Below are 25777 nucleotides of genomic sequence, written 5' to 3'. Positions count from 1 at the left end.
AGTGGGGAGACGCGGGCCCGATCCTAAATGTAAGATTGGGTCCAAGACATGGACTGAGTCTGAGTATAGGAGACGTATTCAGGGCACGCGTCCTCATGTCCACAACCTCGGGATGCACCATGCACAGCGAGAAGAAAGGTCTACATAAGCCTGGCTTCGCCTGGCGCTCAGGGATGTAGAAAAAAGTTGAAACCGTGCATATGCACAACGTCCATCATGAATTTAGTCACATGCTGCGAATCAGTGGCGTGCAGGATTTCGTGTACTAGGGATGGCTTCTCTTGGGGACCACTGCGGTCAAAGTATGAGCCAAGTAAGATCTCTAGAACAGGTCCACCAGCCACGAGCTATGTTATGATCGTAAGCAAGTGCGCTCCTCGTATCACGCCACAAAAAAGATCAGGCTCGCAAACAAAAGCAAGCAAAAAGATGAGACCAAATTATGTATATGGTGGCGATGTAGTTTCTTTGTCTTCAAAGGGATAGAAGGATACATCAAATCATTCCATGAAATTCAAGGACGATGCTTGGTCAAATTGAAAACTTTGAACAAGGCATGACCAGCGCGTGGTGCGTCATCGGTGCTGTGTGATCCGTTGAGCACAGTGATGGGTTACCCATGAGTTACCACCAAAATAAAGTAGGTCACATATGTAACAATCTCGACCCACGTGCCGCAAACTGCCTGTCACGTTGAGTTCATCATTTGACTGTCTAGCCGATATGGATAATGTTGACCAGCATTGAAAAGTGACAGTGCAGATAGAAAGTGAAACACCATTCCATTTTCTCGAAAAGACATCGTCTAAGTCAGACATGATGATGTGGAGGCAAACCAAACGTAAGAGGTTGAGGATATCGTTAGATATGTCTAATTTCCCAAGGTAAATTCTTGAACTTCAAACACACTTGACTCTTGAGAAACATCTCAATGATATATCCAGCCCTGTCGGCTAAGAGTCGCAGAAGCTGTCTCCAAGAAGGAGAAAAATACCATGGATGAGAGACCACATGGAATGGCTTCATCATGACGTGAGCTGAATGCTAAAACAAATTATCGTTTCGGCAAGGAAGCTAGCAGACATGGCTTCTGATGAAACTGGAAGGGTATCCATCTTTGAAAATGATCCAGTTTCTTGTGGGTTCAGAAAATAGAAAATCCCTTTTCGTCCAGCGAAGCTCAGTGTAAATACTAAATAGTAGTGAGTGAGTTTGTAAAAAAGCAACATGTAATACTTCTCTATCAAAATGCTGAGGGAATAGAAATCCATATATGTTGATCACATTGTGTGCCATTGATACAAAAAGGCTGTTTTATCTATATATTAAGCCTCTACCTTGAGTCTCATCTTTCTTTCATTAATCCTTCGCTTTGAACATCGGCAAACCACTTACGAGCAAATACCTCATGAACAAACGTTTTCATACACGTCCGAAACCCTCATCTATTGAGATCTTTCCAAAAACTTTGGTGAATCATCTTTAAAAGATCTTGTTGCATGTCCAGATCTGATACAAAAGGTTTGGAGTGATCAAATCGGATCCTGGCCTTGACCTAAACCCTCAATTGTAATTCCTTTGATCCCAAAATCCAAAGCCCATAGAAACCCATACTACTGCAGGCACTTTATCACCACTTTCAAAACAAAGTCATACTAACATGGTGTGAAGTTATGATCTGAAATAATCACTATCTAAGAAAAGTATACCAAAGCGCCGCGATCTGACCTCGTCAACATTCAATTAAATGCAACAATTTTTTACAATAAACATAAGAATTCTTTCAAAATCTTCAACACAACTCCAAAAGTCAACATCAATCACCTATATGTACATTACAAATCTGTACAGAATTTATAAGTTAATAAGAAATCAAATAATCTTAAGTTGAATAACAAAAGATAATCATCTAAACCCCCCCAAATTAAAAAAACAAACGATCAAAAAGCTGGTGCAGAAGTCAAAAACAATGAACTTTCTCTCGTCTTAACCCATTTCACAACAGAATGAGCCACAGAAATAGCCGCACTCTTAGACAACATAGGAGAAACTGCCATATAAAGTTCATGTGTTGATGTATTCTAAAAATGAAATCATCATAATAATAATAAGAATATTACTCATCAGCTTACAAAGCAAGTATAAGAAAATCAAAAGTTAAATCAAATCAAATCTTTTTTGACTTACCCATCCAATAATCGCTTCTCCTTCATTTCTAAGATAAATAAATGTTATAGGTGGTCTTTTATCATCTTTTACTCTACTCAACTTAGGATGCATTAAATCATAGGCTTTCTGATAGGTAGTTACCAACCTAGCAAAAAAAACATGAACCAAATCATAAGATAAATAAAATCAATAGGTACCAATAAAGGGATCTTAGATGATACCAAAAACAAACAAACTAACCTTCTACGATCTTCAAGTTTAAGATAATCATCTTCCCAAATCGGAAAACTAACTTGAACCAAAGCTTTATGTTTAAAAACAAAATGTCTTAGGCCAGGAATCCCAACTTGTTCAAGTGAATACCCATTGCCTTCGCCTCCAAGTTTCAATGATAATTCATTCCAAATTTCTTCATTTTGAATTCTTTCTAACCATTTCTTTAAATTAAAAAATCCATTTCGATCACCTGAAACAAAGATTAATCCAATCGATGATTTAGGTTCAGGTAAGAAACTAATATAGGCATGTAAGAATCCAGTGGAATTGTAGCCTGGTAAACAGATTGGAATCCATGATTCTGATGTTTGTAATGAGTAAGATGATAAGACTGTAGTGATGATCAAATGTAAATCTACATCAAAAAGGATTCAAGCATGATCAGATATCGATGAATTTTATTCTATTATCACAAAATGAGAGTAAATGAGCTTCTTACCTGATGGATGTACGCTATGTTGCTTGGGGCGAACTAAGCAAGCTACTTTACCATTGATTAAAACTATTGAATATAATAATTTACGTGCCACCGTATCCAAGTCTAAATCATCATCACCTTCCTCATCCATCATCATACTCTCACCATCCTGTTTTCTTTTAATTGACTTAATCTTCTGATTTGATCCATCAGGTAAACCAATCGGACTCACAATTCTTCCAATCCGATCCCTAATCTTAGGATCACAATTAAAGACTTCCAAAGCACTCATCATAATACTAAAATCCCATTGTAATCGATCTACCATTCCACGAAAAATACTTTCAGTTCCACTTAATGTTCTTCTCAGATCATAATTCGATCTTCTTTCAAACATTTGATGAAGTTGTCTAAGTGATAGAATTGATTGAATAAGTAAATGTAAATATTCTAAATGTAATCGAAGCTAAGGGTTTTCCATAACACAAACAGATTTCGTCACTGATAATCACCCACATGGTAGATTTTCAAACCAAACTAACAGTTGACTCGGGTTCTCCCCAATTAGAGACCACCAGTAGATAAAGGGGAGCTTTGAGCATCACTGCGATCTTGACACTACCCGAATCGATGTATCTGATGATGAAAAGGAGTCCATGGGTCAGTTTGTATACGCATGCGTTAGGGCTCTTATCATCAGTCATATCAATCTCAAGACTCTATGCTGAGCTTTTTTTAATCAATCATCATTCCACTTACCTTAGCTCATCACCATCATCTTCAAAGATTGAAATAACAGCCTGCATCAAGCCCATCAAACCAGTTGTATCGCCTCCCTCTTTATCATCACAATCTTCTTCAGTAGACCAAACCGGTTTCCCAGCACTAGTTAAGATATAATACTTTCGAGCATCCAAGACAGGTAAACTCATTTCAGATGAATCAGGTTGAGAACTAATTTGATTTTTGTTGGTAGACATTAAAAGAGACGAAACTGAAGAAGAACAAGAAGCTTGAACCGAAATCGAACGATTCTCTTCACGTCTATTAGATTCTTGAGCTTGACTTTTCAATAATTGAGCTCTTAGGAGTGCTTGTGAATCAAATCCAGTTTGAGATTGTAATGAAGTGATCACCGGTCTTGATTTGGTATTACCAATAGTTGTAGTATGATCGTTTAATTGATCACCAAATATCGTGGGATTCACCATTGGAGCTTTTCTTGGTGTTGAAACCTTTCTTGTGATCCAAACAGGTGGACCTGATTCATCATCACTTGATTCTTTACTTTGATTTCCTTCAAGCTCTTTATGATCAACTTCATTCGTAGAAATATGAACAGATGGACCAGTATTGGTAGTTAAAGTAGTCTCCAAGTCGGTTAAATCGAGGAACAATCCCTGTTGACCATCGAGCGTAGATGGTACTCGAGTACTTGTTTGATTGACTGGATCGCTTGTAACATCATCCTCCGGAACGATCGAAGTCTTTGTTACGCTATCACTATCGGAAGTGCGATCCAGAGCCACGGCACGATTGGAAGGCATGTACAGATTCGGTAGAAATCGATTACGAAAGCTATTGGAAGAGGATCGTAGGTGGTCAAAGTTGAAGATACTTGGTATGTTTCGAATGGATTTAACATAATCGAGAGTAGTACCACTATGACCACCACCCTCAGTCGAATGGGCTACATCAGCTGAGCTTGAGGTGCTAAGTTGAGATTTGAGATCGGTAGATTGTTGATCTTGATCGAGTGCCCCTTGAGTTGAGGAATCTGAAGTTGACATTGAGGTTTAAAGTACGAGCTAAAACACATTCCATACATTCTAAAGTGAGCAGAAACAGACATGACATTGATGCTACATATCACTTTGGTTATCATGACCCGTGTCTCTACACCTCTGGCATTCCTGAACGCCACTGCTCAATTCTTTTTCCCTCGCACTGTGACCTACCATACCACTGGTCAACCTCGAGGAAATTGCAGCGCGGGACAGAACAACGTGCAGGAAGTTGTCAACTGAAACTGCCACTCATGGTACATTGAGTGTTTGCTATGCAACCGAGTATTTTGATATTGCTGAACTCCAAACAGGGAAGTCAACGTTGTGGTTAAACTCAGCGAGTGCAGTTTTGGGGAATGTCAGAGTCACGACTCACAACTCCCCACCCTGGTGCATCACCGGGATTGAACGGAGAGCGCCTGTTAAGCTGAGCTAAGATGAATATATATAAAATTGAGTTACTATAAAACAAGTGAGACGCGACAAGGAATTGGTAGCACGCTACAAGGGTAAGATGTGTTTGCTCATAAAGGCTAAGAGTGTTCTTCAAAAGAATCACAATAGTCAAAGAGGCAACAGAGCAGACCATTTACAGTTGTGGTCATGAGTCAAGAAAGAACAACTGTAGGTCAAAATAACAAATTTAAAAATTGTTCAAAAGAGACAACTCCGTAGCTGACGAACCCCTGATAATATCTATATTTCTACAAATCAAGATGAAAGGACAGTGAAGGTAGAGAAAAGGGTGATGGTAAATTAAAGAGGCGGACCGAGAGGAGAGAGAATGGCAAGCTGTTGAGGAAGAACGCTGAGGGGTACATTCAGACATCTCAGGATGATTGGGGAGACAAGATGAACGCTGTCTTGGAATAAGGATGACATATTGTGAGGTCTTATGCGCGCGAAGTAGACCTGTAAGGTTGGAGTGACACGAATCAGTGGATGCCAATGCACGGAAAGAGGGTGGGCACATACCGCTGGAGTGTAGCACCAGACACACGAGCTTGGTGAGATCCAACCCGACGGAGCTCGGTAGGATCGATGGTGGCACCCTTCTTGAGTCCAACCTTTCGTTGAGCTTTCTTGATCCAGGAAGCATGGTTGGAATACAGGGATTCGTGGATGGAAGCAGCACGGGATTGAGTGCGTGTCAATGGTACTCCGTCGGTGACCTTCAGTGAGGTTGGTGTGACGCCTCGCTTGGCATTGTATGCGCGGATAGAGTATTTGACGGCGAACTTGATCAAGTCTGTATGAGTAATTGTGAGACCCGGTCAACATCGTTCTATTCTGTCTGTGGACAATTCAAGATTGACTAACCAAGAGGGAAGAACCAGATGATGTTCCAGATCCAAACAATACCGATCCAACCACCGGAGATACCCTCAACGTCAGTGAATCCCCAGTTACCGTACGCAGCAATGATGGAACTAATCAACTGAGCGAGACAGAAGGCTCCAAAGAGAGCAAACGAAGGGCGCTCCATGAAGAAAAAGCCGTGGGATCGGGTAACGAAAATGAGGGCCTGCGAGATTTGTGCAACTTGCAGGTAAACAATCATGTGAAGTTTTCGGTCATTGACGTTGACCATAGTATCCACTCCGAATTTGTCTTGAAAGAACGTTGTCTCGATGATGACCACGACCAAGATGACGGTGGACAAAGCGAGGTAAAGACCATAGAAGATGGCGTAGGTGACTGAAGGCGTCCGAGGAGGTCAGCAAAAGTAATCGTGCGGGGGGCAAGTAGATGACAACTCACAAATTTCTCCCAAGTCCCAGTGATCAGGTGTCATACTGGGGAGCACACGATCAACAGAGAGCGTCATGATGGTACCGTCATTGAGAAGAGCAATGATAAGAACCATGAAGGGCGGGAAATCGAATTTGTAGGCAAAGACCAAAACGGCGAATCCAACGACAATACGGATGGTAACGGCGCAAGCGTAAATGGAGTAATTTCGCATACGTTGGAAAATGACACGGGATTGACGGATGGCGTGGACAATGGTCGAAAGCCCGGGTTCAACGAGGACGATGTCAGCAGCCCCACGAGCAGCGTCAGTAGCACCTTCGACAGCGATACCAACGTTGGCACGAGACAACTAGATGCAGGAAACAGGTTCAGTGAGTGAATTACAGTGCTGAATAGTTCGGACTACTCACAGCAGGAGCGTCATTGGCACCATCACCAGTCATGGCACATAGATGACCGAGAGCTTGGAGACGTTTGACAATCTCGTATTTGTGCTCGGGAAATACACCAGCAAAACCATCGGCATCTGCGGGAAAATTATCAGTTTCAATGAAGTCAAATCGTAATAGCAAGTATAACTCACCAAGAATCATGTCATCTAAGGTGGCGTGTTTGCCTCCGACCTCAGGACCATCTTTCAAGACCTTGGCAGGATACATGTGATCACCGAGACCAAGACGTCGACCAGTTTCTTTCGCAATAGCCAATTGATCACCAGTTACCATCTTGACCTTGACACCGAGAAGTAGAGCATCATCGATAGTTTGCTTAGTGTCCTCTCGGGGAGGGTCGAAGATAGCCAAAAGACCAATGAGCTCGAATCCGTTGCCTTCAGCTTCCTTGTCATTGGAGGGTACATCTTCGAATGCAACAGCCAACGCACGAAGACCACGTCGAGCAAACTCTTCAACATCGGCTTCAAGTTTGTTCTCAACATCTTCGGTCTTGTTTCGCGAACATAATTCGATAATGATACCAGTCATACCCTTAGTGACACGCTTCATTTTGCCAGAAGACTCTTCAAAGTAAGTGATTTCGGTTCTCTTGTCAACAGGGTTGAAAGGCTTGAAATCTAATAATTTGATACCAGCACGGGCCTTGTCGGCACCGACAGTTCCTACAACACAAGTGTCGATAGCGTCTTGGTTTTCCGTTCGGGATGCGTAAGCAGCCAAAAGACAAACTTCCTCGGCATCGAATTCGGCGTAGGTTTTGACGGTGGTCATGTCAATTGTCAACTTGTTGGTGGTCAAAGTACCGGTCTTGTCAGAGCATAAAATGGTAACACCAGCCAACTCCTCAATAGCGGTAATTCGAGTGACGATGGCTTTGTATTTGGCGAGTTGTTGAGCTCCAACAGCGAGTGTGACGGACAAGACAGTGGGCATGGCAATGGGGATACCACCAATCAAGAGCACGAGAATGTTGTTGATACCTCGACGGTATTGGAAGCGGAATCCGGCATACATGACGAAGATTTCTGCAATAAGACGAAGCAATCATCAGCGGCAATTTAGGGTGCGAAAGATGGTACTGCAACATACCTGCGACAACAAAGATACCAATAGAGACCAAACAGAAAGTTCCAATTTGAGCCAAAATCTTTTGCAAGTGTCCAGATGAATCGTCATCAGCCCCAACGAGGGCAGCTGCCCGACCGAAGAAAGTGTTGGCACCTAAAAGGGAATGCAACGAGGTAGTTAGAAAACAAAGACCATGTGGAGACGTGATCAACAAGACAAACCTGTGGCGATGACAACGCCTTCTGCCTCTCCTTGTTTGCAGGTGGAACCAGAGAAACACTGATCACCGACTTTCTTGCTTGCTGGAAGCGATTCACCAGTAAGAGCAGCTTGATCGATGGAAACGTTGATGGCATCGTATAGTCGGTTATCAGCTGGTACAACATCACCGATCTTGAAGGCGACAATATCACCAGGAACAAGTTCGGCTGATTCAATTTCTTTCCAAGATCCGTCACGGCGAACCTTGGCCTTGGGGGCCAAGGACTCCATCAATGCAGCGACTGCATTTCCGGCAGACCGTTCTTCGTAAAAACCGATAGCAGAATTCTGAAAGTACGTAAAGGGTCAGAAAGAGGCTATCGCAGAGTGGTTTAATGTGAACGCACAATGAGGAGCAATAGTACGATTCCGACGAAATCTGGCCAATCCGGTGGTTGACCTTGACCATTAGCAAGCGCAATAGCCACAATTGCAGCAGCTTCCATGACCCATGACAGAGGACTGTGAAGAGACAGAGGTTGATGAGTAAAATAAACGCGAAGAGTTCAGCTAAACGCGTGCTTACTTCCACATGAACCCTAAAAACTGCAAGAACGCGTTGGTCTCCTTGGTCTCAAGCTTGTTGGGACCGAAGATCTCTACACGACGAAGGGCCTCTTCACTGGTCAAACCTTCCTCGTTACATCTATCGTAGAAAAGCAAGAGGTTATTAAAGACACTACGAGAATGAAGCGTGACTGTGAAGAACTGACTGAAGCAAAGTCCAGACGTCGTCAAGCTCGACTTGCTCCAAATCGACCTTGTCTTTGTCGTAAAGATCTTCTGCCTTGAGCTGAATTAAACTCATGTCGACGAGTGCGTGAACGGCCTTTTCTTCATGCTCAAAGGTCTTGTCGAAACGACCGGCTTTCTTTGCTGCAGGTGCTGGGGCCGAAGCGACGGGTTGATCGGATTGGGAGTCTTTCTCGGCTTCGTTGTGGCCATCTTTAACGGGTTGGTCTGACATGATGTTCGATGCCAGGTGATTGCTAGAGTTTTAAACCGAGGGGGTCGACTGTAGGAGAAGGGGGAGGGAATTAAGAGAGTGATAGAGATTCAACAAAATCTATAATGAGTCAAGGTCACGAAGAAGTTGACAAGGGAATGGAGAAGGCGGTTGATATGATATATATGACGATTAAAAGAAAAGTTGATGAAGAAAACAAGTGCGCCGGATATGAAATGCACCTCAAGAGAGCCCGGATCCGATTAACTTATGAGATGTATATACTAAATATTCGGGATGGCGAGAGCAAAGGGGTAGATAGTTAACAAACGAGACAGGCACGGTGCAGAGGGCTTGTCAGGGAAGGGTGGCGAGGGAAGAGGTTGAAGTGGACTGGTGTTGATGAAGTCCAGGGCATATAAAAGCCAACCGAGCGTGCAAGGGACGTTTCAAAAGGCACCAGATTGGAAAGTGATGATAAAACGCTCTCGCGCTAGTGAGAAAAGGCGCGACAGAGTCATCGGACCCGAAACACGGCCAAGAGAAGCTACCCAGACCGATTCAGAATATGACTTACAAATCACCAAACCAGTTCCGATCGGTGGATTGATAGGGAGGTATGAAGAACTGGACTGAGCGATAAGAGGAATTGATGAACGATTACGATCAAACTTGATTGGATTAAGAAGGAGTTGTGAGAAGGGGTGAATGAAGTGAGACTTGATAAGTTGAACCAGAAAGTTGACGACGGACGAGACTGGACAGAAACCAAGTTGTTCTACCCAAGCTGACCAAGCGATGATTTATCAGTGTCAATCAGGCCTAATCAGACTCAACGAAACCAAGGACGGTCAATAAACACTGACCTTGTAGACCGAGAGGTGATCTATCTTATTCCCTTGGAAAACGCAGCAGTAGAGCTGATGGGAAAATCGAAAGACCAGTCTCGTGAGGAAAGAATCAAAAAGTTAAAGCAAAGAAAGAAAAAGGTTCTGTTCATCAAACTCACACACCAATCAAGACTTTGAGTAGAAGATCGATTAACACCCAACCAGCGTCAAATAATAAATAATTGGTAAACGGCCGACTACACACTCAAATCTACCGAAATGTGGATGAGAAATCCAAGTTTAGAACACTCAAGATGAATATATGTACTCCACTTTATGACCAAACTGAAACCAGTACTATGACTTAAGAACTAGGTACTTAACTATTTTGACTTTAAATATGCAAAAACTACAATTTAGAAACCATCAATTCCAAAAGATGAGCGCTCAAGGTCAATTTATAATGACGTAGTAAATTTAATCAACACTGGATTCAGCCAGGTTTGACTCAGATTAATTGCCTTGAAATTGTAATAACTCACCCAAACTAGCCGTGATCAGTCGTGATCTTGGGAGGCCAAGTCACAAACGACCTGATGCGAAGTGGGATGGAAGGAGGAACGAGAAATACGAAACTTCGTATCAAGAATCAGTTGAGAACTTGAGTCCCAATGATGTTGTGCCAGTGTGTATCGAGTTTCCAAAGCTCATAAACCGTAAAGCGATCAGAGACACGCTCGATGGATGCAGGTGTGATATACACACTATCTGATGACACCCTGCTTTTACAACGCTTTAGCACCTTCGGTTATAACTTATATCTGCGTCAGTCAGAATTAATCAGAATTAATGAGAAGCAAAGGCAGCAGGAAACAGACTCAAGATCAAACGGTTTAGATTTAAATGTATGGAACATACATACGCACGCCAGAATTTAAAATTGTAGAGCAATGACCAGTGAAGCAACACTGCACCCAGGGATTGACCAAATCGGAAAGTGCACTATGACTGAGATCAAGCAAGTCGATGATAATTGTAAACTGGAGTTAAAAAAAATGATTCAAATAGATTTTAAGCTGTTCGTTGTTCTTTGCAGATTCGATATATAAACTTTTTTCAAGATGGAATCCTTCATGAAGAAGTCGAGATTTATCGAATCCTTGGGTCAGTTGGCATCCTTCATCTGCGAAGAGTGGTGTAAGACTCCCGGCAGAATAAGTATTTGCCCGGCCGATCAAGCGCGCTGTGCGACGTATGACCGTGACTGCGCGACCAACATTTATCCTTTTCACCCACAAACCAACAAGAATCAACAAGATGCTTCTTAAACCCGAAGACCAAATCAACGCCGGTGGGTGATCACAGGTTCTACCTCGGAGCCGCTTCAAATGATTTCCCCTTGCTTTTCTTCAAGCCAAAAAAGAACTTTGTACTTCATCTCCAATCTCCATGACGCAGATGCCGAAATTCCAACTTCAATCGGCTTTACGGAGTCGATCCGATTGGCGAAGTAGAACTGGATTTGAGCTTTCCTTCAAGTCTGAATCACAAGATGTTCTTACATACAATCAAGACTTGGTCAATTGACTGATAATCAACATCAAACAGAATCAAATTTATCCTTGCTGAATCAGGCTAACTGTTGCCATAGTGAGAGGCAAACTCGCGGCATAATCGGTGTGTTCATTGTGTTGGGCGTTGTGATGACGAGACCGGTTAAAAAATGTGATGAACATGTCAGTGTGCAAGAAATTGATGAGGCCTTACTTTGTAGTTGATGCAGAAAACGGTCAACGAAGTCAACCTCATAATTTCCCCATCTCTGGATGACTCTGGTACATATGCGACACCGATGTTATGTATGTAGACAAGATTGGCTCGAGCAGGATTCTTTGTGACTGTCTTTGTGGTCATCTCAGTCGTGGTCAGGCAGTCTCCCTTTGTGATTTGCGTTGAAGCAGATTGCGGCGAACACCGCAGGTCTACGTTACTGAACTCACTTAGAAAAAAATGCAATGCGATCTTTGGATCAGCCACATAGGAAAGCATTTGGAATGGTGAATGACATCTTACCATGAGTGAAACAAATTGGAACACCAAGCAAGACATAGTCGCGGGTTCCAAAATACCTCACAAGACCCTAGATCTTACGATGAGGTATTTTTTGAATGCTGTGAAGTGTGGTGGTCAAATCAAACTGGATCGCTTTTAGATGCTTGTCTGACGTAAACTCTCTAGACAAGTTTGGATTAGAAAACCGAAACCACACAACACCGCGCTTTTATGTCTGTGAGGTAGGAAGACTGTTGATGGAGACTTGGTGGAGAAAGATTGCAGGATTAGTCTTGAGTGTGACGATGAAATGCAAATCAAGAGAGTCAAATATACACCAATTGGATATGGGCAGCTGATCTGTGTGTTCTTCTGGTCTACTGCTACCCCGATGTCTCGTTTTCCGCCAGATACATTCGGAATGGTCTCGTTCCCCAGATAAATACGCCAGGCCTAACCAGAATCATCAATGTTTGACGAGCTGGCGCTCTGACTTTCTAGATAATTTCTTGCAGACTGAATTATGCACGACCAAAGAACCCAAATGGTCAAGAATCTTGAAACTGCTTTACTTCCAGCTCCTATAATTAGATCACCTTCAAAGTTATCTCTACGGACCCACACGAAAAGTCGAGCCAAAGATGTGCTCTTCCTCACCATCAATGCTGGGGTTATCTATGGTTCTTGTTGAAGAAGATGCCAATGACTATCTTCTGATACAGAGCTTCTAATTCCTCCAGGAACTTCTATGTACCTGAGGCTCATGTATCAAGATATCTAAAGCTTTGGAAAATTGTACAAAGGTTGTAATTTGCTAGTGAAATCAGTGGGCAAGATAATTTAAGAGGATCTCACTTTTTGAAATTCCTCAGCATAAGATTCAAAAACCTATGATGCTTGATATTAATCAGGTCACAGTAATATCAGTGGTAATCCTACATAACCCATACATAACCCAATGCTAGCCAAACATTGAGGTATCTTCCGTGCATGATGGCTAAATGTAAAGTCAGATAAAAAATCACATCTAACCAAACAATTCGACACAATGTTTTGTCTTGTTTTCAAACTAATCCTTATGTGCTATGCAATGATTAATTTTGTTTCCTGCTTTGGAAGTCTCTTGTATGAAGTATGATTTCTATGTGACCTTTTGTAACCTTTTCCTCTGCAACAGGGCACATTTGATGTGAATCCATGATCAATACTTAAAGGTTGCTGTGTGTGGTGTCAGTTTTTTCAGGCATATTATATACTCAGCTTTCAGTAGGACCTTTCAATATTTCTCATCAGCTATCAACTGTAACAATATGTTGACATGATAGTTCGATTCTTTCCTATGTGACACACTGCAGAGACTGATGACCAAATTCTTTACCTTGGCACGTGCAATGAAGTGGTCAAATAGGTAGTTGTATGCCTTTAAAAGGGAACCCAAGAAGTAGATTTAATCCAACTTGGGTCTCATGAGGTGTGTTTTGAAGTTTTGCCTTAGGTTTCAGTACCTAGGACTTTGATTTCTGCATGTATGTTATAATTGCAAACCTTGGCATCTGATGTGTCTTGCCTATGAATTAAAAAGCTGAAACAGGAACCAAAACCTTTGTGTCTATGTACTCAGCTAAGAAGAGTCTCTAGCTATTATGAGAAGATTGAGATGTCAAAGAACCAATTCACTCCCAAGCTGATCAAGTTCATAAGAGAGCCAAAGTATGATGTAAGATGCAATATAAGATGTAAACAATGATGTAGAGATGCAGGGGTCATTGTTGTGACATGTTTGTTGAGGACATAAGTAACAACTTCAACACAAACATCAAGTCAAATTATGTAAAACAATCCAATCTACAGATCTGTACAGATCATCTGCACAATCTGGATGTCCTCACAAGTGTCACAAGACAATCAATATGTTCAGTCTCTCTGACAATGATCTGAGATGAGCTTCACATAAGGTTTTTTAATTTTTCAGACTCATAAGAGTATGATACCTGATCTAATCCCTTGTGGTAATCAAGAACCCATTCAAAAGGCCAAGGGCAAGAGGGCTGTCAGCTTCAACACCAAGCTGACAAGACTCTGCTAGACACCAGCTTGATTCTTGACAGCAACATCAACCTACACAGGGTCCAAATTTTGCACTCACGACGTGTTAGCAAAGCTTTTTCCAAGATTGTGTCAAGATTGTTGTATGTTTGGTCCCAGGCTGCACTTTGTGCAGCTTTGGAACATGCTCTTTACACCTGGCTGGAGTTGAGCCAAGTCAATCAACAAATAATCAGTATGAGTAATACCTATCTTGATACCAAACATGTATGATTTCTTTGATAATGTGTCGTGAGTATAAAATTTGGACCCTGTGCTACAAGGACACAAGCTGATTTGTTTCAAACCAAACCACTCTAAAGCAATAAAATCACTGGAATGCCTGCACAGAAAGACCATGTATTCAAGATCAATCTTAGAAACTGCTTTATGATTTATCTACTCAGCATGGAAAATATAGTCACAGGAATGGCTCTACAAGGTAGCTCATTTGAAGCAGACATTGGTGGTAGTAGTACTTCAACTCTTGCTTTTTCTGCTGCAACAGCTCCAATCAAATATGGTGTTCTGGATGTTGCCAAGGATGACCGTATCAACAAAGGTCAATTGCTTTTGGCAAAGAACAAAGTGTATACAAAGGATATGCAGCATATGAAATCACTTCAAGACAAAGGAAGAATGTCAGATCCACCAACACAGTCAGTGTATGCAAAGGACATGAGGTATAGAAAATTACTTGTAGACAAGGAAAGAATGTCAGCTCCACCAACACAATCTTTCAAGAATGACCCTACAGCAGCTCCAAGCCCTAGCTTGGATGTAGAAGAAGAAAGTTCTGCTGCTTGTTGGAAATCCTGGGGGCTAGCCTGCACTATTGGCTGGTCTGCTTTGACTGCTGTGACATGTCTAATGCTTGCAAGCCTAGAAACTGAACAAGGTCAAAAAGTGAAGAAGTATTTATCCCACCGGTCATAATGTCACAGGTATATATTGTCTTCAAAAAATGACTTTTTTTCTCATCATATTTATAGGTGACATGGGATGTGTTGGGGAAATACTAAAATAACAGAGAGATTATCAATTAGAGCTATCATCATATCTTACTGATTTTTCACCACCACCACTCTTTGTTCCAAATTGGGAAGATCAAATTGTAATAGTATCACAAGAATTATTTGCCTCTCCTGTGACCTCTGCTTGATGTTATCATTTCCTTATTTTGCTCATCTATCTGTTTTCAACCCCACAAGACTAGTTTTGGATATCTAGAGTAGTACACTTTCATCCCATTATTGTCTCCATATAAAGCTTACAAACTTCCAACAACAATTCCTCATACTTGATAATATGAGATGTCCTTAAATAGCAACAGTCTGGGATCCGTTATTCAAGGGAATGCCACAAGGCTTCCTCTTTGCCCTGGAAAACTTACATTGACTACTTGGACTGTGACATCACATCAAAGGTCTCTGTCAAGCAAGGGTAACTTTTATATTTGAATGTGAGGGAAGTATCTTTCCAGCATATATTAGAGCAACAGCACCAGACCTACCAAATAGCAATCTACAGGAATTTTATAGACCATGCAGGAGAAAAATCAAGGTATTGTGCCTATGTAGTAAAAGCCTGCATGGTTTACTTGGAAAGCAAATTTTAACCTTGACCAACCATTGATAGTTGATCAAGCATGAACCCAATAGCCCCCAATCAGGACAAAGAGTCAGAACTTTCATCTTGATTGCCAAAGCCAATAATCTGGATGGACATGTAGGTTCAAAGAAAGACAGACTTCAACAACTTTGGTGGGTCATAGTGAGAGGATATGAATTTTGTTCAGGACATCCAGACTTGTAGCAATCAGGCTCCAATTCAGTCACAACTATCTCACCAATTGTGTGATAAGTGGGTGACCAAGCGTTGAGTCCATTGATATTTGTGTCATCATCATTTCACACCACTTGTCCTCCACATACATACCAGACAGATCAACACCCCTGGGTTTTTTAAAGAACAACTTTTACAACATTACACACCATGTTTATATAAAACAATCAGTAAAGTGAATACAACATCTTTTCTATATGTTGAAGGAATTCTCAATACATAAAATCAAGTTTTTAACACCTTCTGTTTACTCATGCTATGACATGGAAGTTCCTATTTAGGAACTACACTAAAGATGGGTTGGCACGAGTGGCAAAAACCACAAAGTTTTCTAGAACCAATGTATTGTCAAATCAGAAAATAGGCCTAGCTCAGAAAGACATCAGATGAAAACCCCCCAAGTGAAATGAAACCAAGAATTGAAAATAGAAAGAAGAGATAGGTCTCCATACCTAGCTCAGAAAGGCATCAGATGAAAACCCCCAAGTGAAATGGAACCAAGAATTGAAGATAGAAAGAAGAGATAGGTGAAGAAGAAAGAAAAGAAACAATCACGCCTATAGAAACTACAACAACTGAGTATCTCCACCTGTCACACCTGTGATAGTAAGGTGTAACCTTACATGACATCTGTGTATGACCAGTTCTGTAGATATACTGAGTGTGTAAAATATAAATGAAAACCAATGAAAAATGTATACAAAGCACTTCCATAAAAAGGTAGGTTTTTGTTTTTTCAAGAATGAAAGGAAGAGAATAAAGAGATCCCCTGGCCCAGTTGAACAATATCTCATGAAGCGCAGTGATATAAGAAATTGAAATATTGATGAAGAGGTTTTCTGAAAAAAAATGTGCAAATGTAGTACCAAGTATGATCAATGCAAAAACCCATCTCATTTCCATCTTCTCCCATTTCTAACCTTTTCCCACTCCAATTCTTTGGGTCATACCAAATCATTGGGTAGATGGTCAAAGGACTCATCTAGATCATACTGTTTGTCAGGGTGGCTACTGATATAACGTACAGAAAGGTCTAGTCTATTAACTCCGTACGTGAGTCCTGACAAGTTATTCCGCTGGTTACGGGAATACACGTTGTTCCTTCTAGTAAAGTTATTAGAATCAAACAGAAAGAATATTAGCTAATGATTAACTCTCCTTTATTCCTGTGTAAGGTACTTCTAACTACAGGCCCACTGCTCGTTTAGCAGATGATAGCTGGTCTAGCCTGAGCCGTAATTATTCTCAAGTCCTAAGACAATGAGTAGCCTGCGATCAAATCAACAGGAATCTTGCCAACCAAGAGGTCACAAAACCTGGGTCCTTGACCAGTGGAGAGTAAGAAACTAACTAACCGAGATTACGTTCGACGAATAGGAGTCCTTGGAGTATAGCTTAAAAACTTATAAGAACAAAAGATGACTCTGATTTAAAATCTGGTTGAAATAAGGTGTCTAAAAGTTATTCTTTGGGAATCTCTTTTTAAAACGGGTATAAGATAAGGGGTATTCTAGTTTTAGATGTAATCTAATTTAGAAGATAGTGGTGGTGAAATCAGGTGTCCTCTTTTCTATCTCGCTCAGTAGTCAGGTATTTATACCCTTAGACTCTACTCGTACTGCTTGTGGTTGACTATAGGTTTCTTTTCTCTGGAGCTTACTGCTCCGAACTGATACTTTGTGATCTTACGTAAAATGAATTCAATTCGTTGATTATTACGACACTAAGCCTTAACCCGTCTACTTCTTCAATACTGGGTTCTCAGGATTGGTCTCTTGGCAACTTTGATTAGTTGGATAATCATCATTAGCTTGTGAGTAGTCTTTATATTGATCACTGCTCTTTCTTTCTTGGCATTAGCTAATCTATCGTATTCTTTTATCAAACCTCTTACTAATAGTTTCAAGAGTGTTCCTTTTCTCCGACCTAGTCTCTTTCATAGTGACTCGAGTGCTCTCTGATATTCTTTCGAGAATTTCTTTTGATATGTCATTCATTAGATTTTTAGAGAATGTGAACATCTAGTTCTTTAGATTTTTAGATATTAAGTCCTAAGATGCATATGTTTGGATGTCTCCATCAGACCATTTCATATCTTCTCTTTTTTTATGTGACCTTTGAAACTAGGTCTGAAAGTTGTAATTATCAAGGTATAGTGTAACATATACGCTCCTCTTGTACTTATGGAAAGAAATGAAATATTTATTATTTATTTTTATTATTTAAATGTGTAGCTCTTCTGGCTCTTCATGCTTGAGAGCTCGGGAGCTGACACTGTTGGAAAGTGTTTTACATCAGCATGAGCTTCTGTCAACTGACCTTTAGTTATGGTTCACTCCTGAAGTAGCTGATATTGCCATCACTCACACTGCCACTGGTTTGGGCTCCATTTGGGCAACCAATTCCAACTCTTCTTGTTGGTGGTCAGTCAAATAATATAAAAGACTTCAAGAAGCAATTAAAGAAAAGGAGACATTAGGAATGGTGAATTAAAAGATAATCAGAAACTGACGTATTTATTGAAAGAAAGTAAGGGAAACAAATAAGGATGAAAACCACATACCCCAACCAATCAGCTGAAAAGAATGATTATTAATTATAGAGACCTGTTGAGAAAAATTGCACCAAATCTCTTTCCCCATCTTGGGAAAGAGAAATCATTCAAAGATTGAATTTTTTGATCTGTTCCCCTTTGCTTAATATGATTTATCTGATAGTTATGCCTTCTAGTGTTTACTTTCCATAGATCAAGTGAGCTCATCACTTGTGTTAGCCCTTTTTATCTTGATCTTCCATACAGAAATTCTGCAAGCTTCTCATTAAACAATTTCAACACTCACCCCCTGCAAAACCACATATCCAAGTCCTCCATAGCCAAGCGAGTATGTAGGACCTAGATAAGTTTGACCCACCTGCTTCTAGCCTTAGGATTTGGTGAGCATCCCCCCTCAGGTCCTCTTTGGCTAGCTCACAACAGGGATACGGATATCCCAGGGTCAAGATAGAGACCGAAAGAGCCCCGGGGACCCCCAAAACCACCCGCCATCCTCCCGGACCTAGCGGGGAGACTCGAAGGCTGGCTGGCAAGTGTGTGGATCCGAGTGCCCGACTCTGGGACCGCACCCCGTACTTAGGCACACTCCTGCACTCCTGCACTGCTGCCAGTGCTACCCCATCTCAATAAAGGAGTAGATGCTCCATCACCAACCAACCGGCTCACCCATAAAGCGCTTGCTCCATTTGACGTAAATAAACCTGACCTTTGCTCATCACTCACCAATTCGAAGCTCACCGCCGGAATATTCATCCTCTCTATCGTACACTCGGCTCGCTTAAACCACAGACTCATCACCTACTTACTCATATCCGTCTAACATATCGACAGACTGGCATAGAGCCGATAACACGGCACTTATCTCTTCCTGAACGGAAGGTTTGGCAAGTCGACCTGAAGAGTCGGAAAACGATTTTTAACCCAATTGGTGGGCATCAAGCAGGTGCGACATGAGCCCCTCTCTTGTTACCCGTACATCTTTTGGTAACAGTAGCTACCAAAGCAATTGGGAACCCCAGTCCTTGCCAATCAGCGCACATCCCGGAAGTGAACGACCGAGTGGTTCAAGACCGGTGGGAACGTCCTCCACAGACAAGGTCCACTACCAGGCCAATCGATCATCAGACCGAACTACCGCTCCTTCTTTCCGACCATCAGAAAAGCGCGATCAAGTAAGCCGACAGAATGGATCCGACTCTGATCAAAGTAGCCATGATCCCCCAACATCTGCCATTGATAACGAGGTTGAGGAAGAAGTTGATAGTGACGACAGCGACGATGTTCCATTAGGGCAGCGTCATCCAGATGCTTTGAAGGTTCAGAAGTCACTTCGCGAGGATCGAGCGAAACGACATGCACGCCGGAAGCTCCGCGAGGCGGAAAAGGCCGAGAAGGCAGCCAAGGAGCTCGCGAGCCTACAGCGTCAAAAGAATATTGAAGATCAGCATAGGAAAGAAGCTGCTCAACGTGAATTAGATTTGGCAGCAGCTGCTGCTAAACTCACAATGAAGCCCAACTCAAATGACGACGATGACAACAAACCTTTGAATTTATTGAAGCGACAAAAATCGTGCGCCAAACAGAAGCCAGCCCTTCGAGATCCATTCGCAGTCTCGCCAGATGAGCTCTCACGTCGACTCGAGAATGTCCAGCATCATAGTCGATCAAAGACTGAGGACCCACGCTCACAACGGGTGGCAGGACTTTCAATCAATACCAACGTTGCCTCCGGTCTACCTGAGCCAATAGGACACCCTCTCTTACCGCAGACGGATGCCAGTGCCCAGTCTCGCAAACAAAGTCGAGCGCAACTAGAGCCACTTTCTCCATTCATCAAGGAATCTGTTCTCACCATGGGAGGCGCTCATGGATCAGCTGTAGATGATGACGAACTCGATTCTAGCGGCAAAGAGCAGGTATCGTCACCTCAATACGTCGCCATGTTCCATAACATACCAACTCGCTCCCGCCAGCAGGAATTGACCAAAGAAGGACGCGCCCAGGGACGATTGACGAAGTCTCCCAAAGCAAATGCAATTGATCTCACTCCGACTGTCCCCATGTCTTCTACGCCAGCTCTTCCGCGTCGTGAACCTTTGAAGCGCGGCCAAACTCTTGGTCTCCCGTCTACTCTCCCATCTTCGACAACCCGCAAGATGGACATCCCTGCAAACCCTGCCGAACCCCGATCGACCACTTCACGATCAGACGGACTACGTCGTGGTAACACTTTAGCATCTAGGAAAGTGGCTACACCAATGTCAGCCTCTCCGCCGCTTCCCAATGCTCTTGTTCTTCCCGCTGGAGCAAATCTCAGCCGAACCAAGTCTCAAGCTCGCAGACCGAGTGCCCTGGCGATACCGCCCCAACCCATGCCATCCGACGCGACTGCGCTACTTTCTCCCCCCATGGTTTGTCATTCTCCTACCATTGGAAGTAACTCCTTACCTAGGCCAAGCCGGCGAGCGTTACAAAAGGTTGCAGTCATCGATCAAACTAGGACGGTGATGATTGAGATCGACGAGAAATCTACGGTCTCAGATCTCTTGAAGGAGGCTGAACAGCGCGGCGAACTTGCAATGCACTCGCAAGGATATGGTGAATGGGGAGTCTTCGAGGTTTGGGAGAATTTAGGCATTGGTAAGTAGCCCGAGTCTTGAGGATGAGTAGCTCGTTTTAGCTGACCAAATGATTGTCTTCTCTTGTCATTCGTGTACTTGTAGAGCGGCCCATCAGACAAATCGAGACAGTGATGTCAGTGGTTGACACATGGACAGCCAATACCGATAACAGTTATCTCTTGATTCAAAGACACGCTTTGGCTTCTTTGGCTATCCAGAAACGTGCTATGACAGCTGGGACCTGGGGTAGTAACCTGTTTTGTGAGCTAAAACCTGGCAAATGGTCCAAGAAATATGTGATCCTCAAAGAGAACGGGATATACTTCTGTTCTAATGAAAAGGTGAATTGCCAAACTCCTCGGGCGATTGTATGTTTGACTGACTTGGATGATTGATCAACCTTCTGCAGGGCAAGGATGAAGTGTTTTTATGCACTTTGGCAAACTTCGATGTCTTTTACGTTGCCTCCTCACGTGTCAAAGCTCCTAAACCTTTTGCCTTTGGGGTCAAGAGTTTGAACAAGTACAGCTTCTTTGAAACCAAGTCGGATTTTATTCATTATTTTGCGTGCAAGGATGAGAACACGCAACTTGAATGGATTCGCAGGCTTTATGATGCGAGAGTAAGTAAATCCTGAGAGTTGAATTCTATAACGTATCAGTTCTGATCATTTCTTTATTTTACAGACGTTTTACATCATGAGCAATGCTACTGCTACAGCAAGCCCAGAAGTACCACGGACAAAGCTTTCAGACCCACCGAGTTCAACACTTAACCGGTCCTCCGCAGAACACGGGACATCATCGCGTCCGAGGGTTTCTAACAGTGCTACTCGAGTCGCATCCGCTTCTCACGTACCACCCCCAACTGACTTGCCGGTCACAGAAGGCAGAACTCGCAACCCATCCGTCAATGGTGGACTAAGTCGAAAACCTACGTTACTCGGGATGGAAAACGTTTCGAGATTTCGACAGGGAACACTCCTCGGTGATCTCAATCAACCAGGAGCAAGTAATCGTCCAACCCAGCAACCTGCCTTGCCTGCTCATGTCACCCCAGCTGGAGGTGCGCCAACTCGAGGCTGGGAGCAGATGGGACCTGATGAACGTAAAGAACATCTAGCCGAAGTGCAGGCCCGAGCCAAATCAGATGGGAAGACGTTATTGAGATTTCAGGACACAGATCCGTTCGCTCAAGTCCCAATGAAGAAATTGGGAGCTGATCAGCAACATAAACCTTTATCAAGGAGTCGAACATTAGGTAGCAGGAAATCATGAATTTAACTACAACATGTTTCCTTAATTCGTCTTTCACTTTCAGATTTTGTTAATCTGACATATTTTGATTCACATTGTTCACATGGCCCGGTGTCCTCGAAACTTTCATCTTTTTCCTTTGGCCTATCTACTTTTTTTCGTCTTTCATTTTGTCATCTCTTCTTATTTTGCTCCTTTGGTCAGCAGTTTTCTTTGAATATCAAAGTATATAAGTTCTTTGTGAAATTTGTGTTCTTTGTTTGATGTGACATTCATTGGTATTTAAAGCCGACTTGTAATTTGACCTATCCTATAGATGGAAGGTGGTTTCTTCATTTGTATCTGAAATATCATTATCATTCTTTAATATGCGTTATTTAAGCGAAGAAGCTAAGTATGATGCTTCTGTGTGTAGTTAGGACATTCAAACCGATGGGCTTTTTGGTTCTAGAGTAGGTGTTTGAGAGATCACCTTGTGACTGATGGCCTTGTCTCATGGAGTAAGAAGAGACTGGGGTTTGAAAAGGCTAGCCAAGATATCCACGACCTGCATCATAGACTCCAATTGAGACTATTTGACCGAATCCATGTTGTCCAGAAACTTGTGAATTTGAAAGGCCTTATCGCAACATTGAGACCATAAAGAAATCTCGTGACAATCACTCCCGAGTCTGTGCGAGGCTAAAGATCCCGATCCTACCTGGAAATGCAATGAACCTGCTAAGCGTTTTTTCGTGTCGCAATTCAAAACAAAATACTATGACTCAAGGCGAGAGAGGAAATGTCACTTTTGTCTTGCACTTTTGCAGCTTCAGACATTCATGCAACCCGACTTTTCAAATCTACTGGATAGAAATGAACGGAAAAGCAATTCACATGGATCGCGGTCGTAGAAGCTGAACAACCCATCACTCAGCATCATTGATGTAAGCACAGTGGATGCGAGAAAAATATTGTCAGTGACATTTCACAAGGCCAAACAGTATGGATTGTAAAATGTCAAATGCACAATGGCTCCCCCATAAATGAACAAACGGCAGCCTCCGCGTATCTTATAGCTAAGAAAGCATTGCAATTGAAGGTACTTTTCATAAGCTCAACTAACTAGCTTACGAGTGAATTTCCAGGCTTGAGACAGCAGAGTAGAGAAGCTGATCTTATGATTTTGAAGCACTATATAAGAGCTTCGATGTTCTGCTTACTGCCATCCATCACCAAACACTTTACAAACTTCACTCAACGACCTTATCCACATAGCACGAAATCCACGCAAAACTTAAGAAATCTTTATCACAATACACCTACAAGAACTCAAACCTTTATAAACTTGCTAACTGAAAATGCCTTCAGCTCTTGGAAAAATCTTTGGACGCCGCGGATCTAACGCTTCGAATACATCGGTTAACTCGGTAGACTCAGATGAATCATTTCAATGCCGTGGAATTCCAGATGACTTTTACGATCCCATGTTTGATTCAGAAGAAGAGATAGCTAGAAGAGCCCGTCGTGAAGAGCTAAGCCGAAGAGCTATTTATACTGGTTATGAACACGTTAGTAGAAATGTTTTACCTCCCCCTCCTAATTATTACGTTCTTCCTCCTCCATTACCAAAGAAAGTCGAGATCCCAGAAGAAATGGAAATACTAAACTCTGAAGACGAACGATTACCACACTCGGCCCCGGCTCAAACTAGGAGACGCGCTCACACAGTCGGAGAGGAATCACCATCGAAGTCAAAAAGTGCCCCAGCTCGTCGAGTTAAGTTTAGCGATACTGTGGAATTTTCAACTGATACCCCAAGGTCCATCTCTCCCCCAGACGAAGACAATACCCAAAGTGCACCGGCTCACCAAACCCAATTCGAAGGATCAAATGCTGAAAACAATAACCAAGATGAAGGACACGGTTCCGGAAATGCTGTAAGCGCCCCAGCCCATGTTACCCAATTCGACGACTTGACTGATTCTGACGACCCCGACTCACAAGGTAGTTCATCAAAACCTGCAAGTCTTAGAAAAAAGCTAGCACACCGACACGTTCGTTTTCATGCAGGATTTGATTCCAGATTGGCAGGTAACTTTCCTCAATTCCCTATTGATAAAAACGAAGAGGTAGAGACGATCAGCGAAAGGGCATTATCAACTTCTCGATCTGAGAGCTCTTTACGTGAAGGTAGATTTATGTTTCAAAAACCAAGATTCTTAGAAATGGCAAAAATGAAGAAAAAATAAAGTAAGAAATGCTTGTGTATATAGTTTATAATCTTTTTCCTTGAGTTTTTTCTTTTTTATGTATGGTCTGGGACCTACAGACAATGTGCTAATGTGAAGTTTGTTTGGAATGAAGTTTGTCTGATGAAAACAAAAAAAGCAGTTTGCCTGTGTCCTTTCCAAGTTTCTGTCGGTGAGATACAAAGAGAGGAACTCGAGAAAATAAGGCAAATGTCCGCAAGCTGGGACTTTGATCTAAAAAGTGCATCAGACTCAAATCCTGAGTGACCGGAGGAGTAAAGCAAGTACAATACCCCTTTGAGATCAATGTTTAATGTGTCAATGTGAAACTGACACTTGGCCTCTATCCAACTTGTCAACAGCATACATACTCATGGAGTGTCTTTTGTCCTTAAAACCTTGTTGTGATCTTTCAAGATAATGTTATAATCTCAATCAACTTCTTCAAAAAAACCCCGTCCACCAAAAGTTGCAAAAGGGGGATAGAATTGACTTTCATTTCAGGATTTACGATTTCTTCAACACTGTTCAGAATTGAACTAACTAGTTGCGTTCTATAGCACATGCACAATCTTGGTGATAAATCTCCTTAATATCACGATATCCACGTGACTGTCCTTTGTTAGATAACTTGCTGTTATTCATCGAAGAGAGAACGTGGACGCAGAGTTTTCTATGCTTCAAAAGATGTTAGTTGAAAGATGAAACACGAAAGAAAAAGATCAACCTATCTGGCCTACCATTATGTGTTTCTTATTGCCCCTCCTTGGAACACTCAGGGAACTTACGCACGGCAAGTCATAAAGTGAAAATTTGCGGCGCAAGTAAATTGATACCGGACCACTTGGCTAAATTCACAGGTCACATTTAGCTCTCAGGAATGGAGATCTTAAATAATGGACGCTCAACATCGCCCACATTTTACACTTGACTCTGTGCACATCCTTTTTGTGTTTACTTTTATGGTCTCGTTGGGCGTATAAATGATCTGTTTCTTGTTTTCAAAGTGGTGCGTTCATGCGGGGCAATTATTAAGCTGGGTGCACCTAAAGGCTACATATTCCAGGAGGAACATTGTAGGATCAAGCAGGATCAAAAGTTTACTTCAAGAGAGTATATCGACAAGCTTAAAAGTAAGACTCTTAGAACCAAGAATGAAGTTATTCAC

The 25777-nt window shown here is 42.2% G+C and overlaps 5 protein-coding genes across 5 annotated transcripts; 3 read left to right on the top strand and 2 right to left on the bottom strand.

Moving 5' to 3' along the window:
* Positions 1–1940: 1940 nt before the first annotated feature.
* On the bottom strand, positions 1941–3795 carry MELLADRAFT_38883 (uncharacterized protein; the record flags this gene model as incomplete). Its single annotated transcript, XM_007414708.1, has 7 exons — positions 1941–2081; positions 2188–2314; positions 2410–2800; positions 2885–2986; positions 3092–3329; positions 3406–3499; positions 3623–3795. 7 exons carry the CDS (start codon positions 3793–3795, stop codon positions 1941–1943), a joined length of 1266 nt encoding a protein of 421 aa, XP_007414770.1.
* A 1284-nt stretch (positions 3796–5079) lies between these two features.
* MELLADRAFT_75544 (uncharacterized protein) lies at positions 5080–9156 on the bottom strand (the record flags this gene model as incomplete). The annotated part of the gene is made up of 11 exons (XM_007414707.1): positions 5080–5562; positions 5626–5899; positions 5971–6348; positions 6412–6754; positions 6816–6931; positions 6989–7885; positions 7950–8081; positions 8150–8477; positions 8537–8651; positions 8716–8835; positions 8903–9156. The coding sequence occupies 11 exons, from the start codon at positions 9154–9156 to the stop codon at positions 5544–5546; spliced, it is 2976 nt and encodes a 991-aa protein (XP_007414769.1).
* Positions 9157–14510: 5354 nt separating this feature from the next.
* MELLADRAFT_110601 (uncharacterized protein) lies at positions 14511–15124 on the top strand (the record flags this gene model as incomplete). Its single annotated transcript, XM_007414733.1, has 2 exons — positions 14511–15008; positions 15095–15124. The coding sequence occupies 2 exons, from the start codon at positions 14511–14513 to the stop codon at positions 15122–15124; spliced, it is 528 nt and encodes a 175-aa protein (XP_007414795.1).
* Positions 15125–21670: 6546 nt separating this feature from the next.
* MELLADRAFT_57272 (uncharacterized protein) lies at positions 21671–22753 on the top strand (the record flags this gene model as incomplete). Its single annotated transcript, XM_007414734.1, has 3 exons — positions 21671–21744; positions 21775–21776; positions 21811–22753. The coding sequence occupies one exon, from the start codon at positions 21821–21823 to the stop codon at positions 22397–22399; it is 579 nt and encodes a 192-aa protein (XP_007414796.1).
* Positions 22754–23718: 965 nt separating this feature from the next.
* MELLADRAFT_110599 (uncharacterized protein) lies at positions 23719–24609 on the top strand (the record flags this gene model as incomplete). Its single annotated transcript, XM_007414735.1, has 1 exon — positions 23719–24609. One exon carries the CDS (start codon positions 23719–23721, stop codon positions 24607–24609), a length of 891 nt encoding a protein of 296 aa, XP_007414797.1.
* Positions 24610–25777: the final 1168 nt, after the last annotated feature.

The sequence above is a fragment of the Melampsora larici-populina genome (assembly GCF_000204055.1).
Source record: "Melampsora larici-populina 98AG31 unplaced genomic scaffold MELLAscaffold_45, whole genome shotgun sequence".
Classification (NCBI taxonomy): Eukaryota; Fungi; Basidiomycota; class Pucciniomycetes; order Pucciniales; family Melampsoraceae; genus Melampsora; species Melampsora laricis-populina.
The sequence above is the reverse complement of the archived record's forward strand: the minus strand, read 5'-3'. Positions and strand labels throughout refer to the sequence as shown.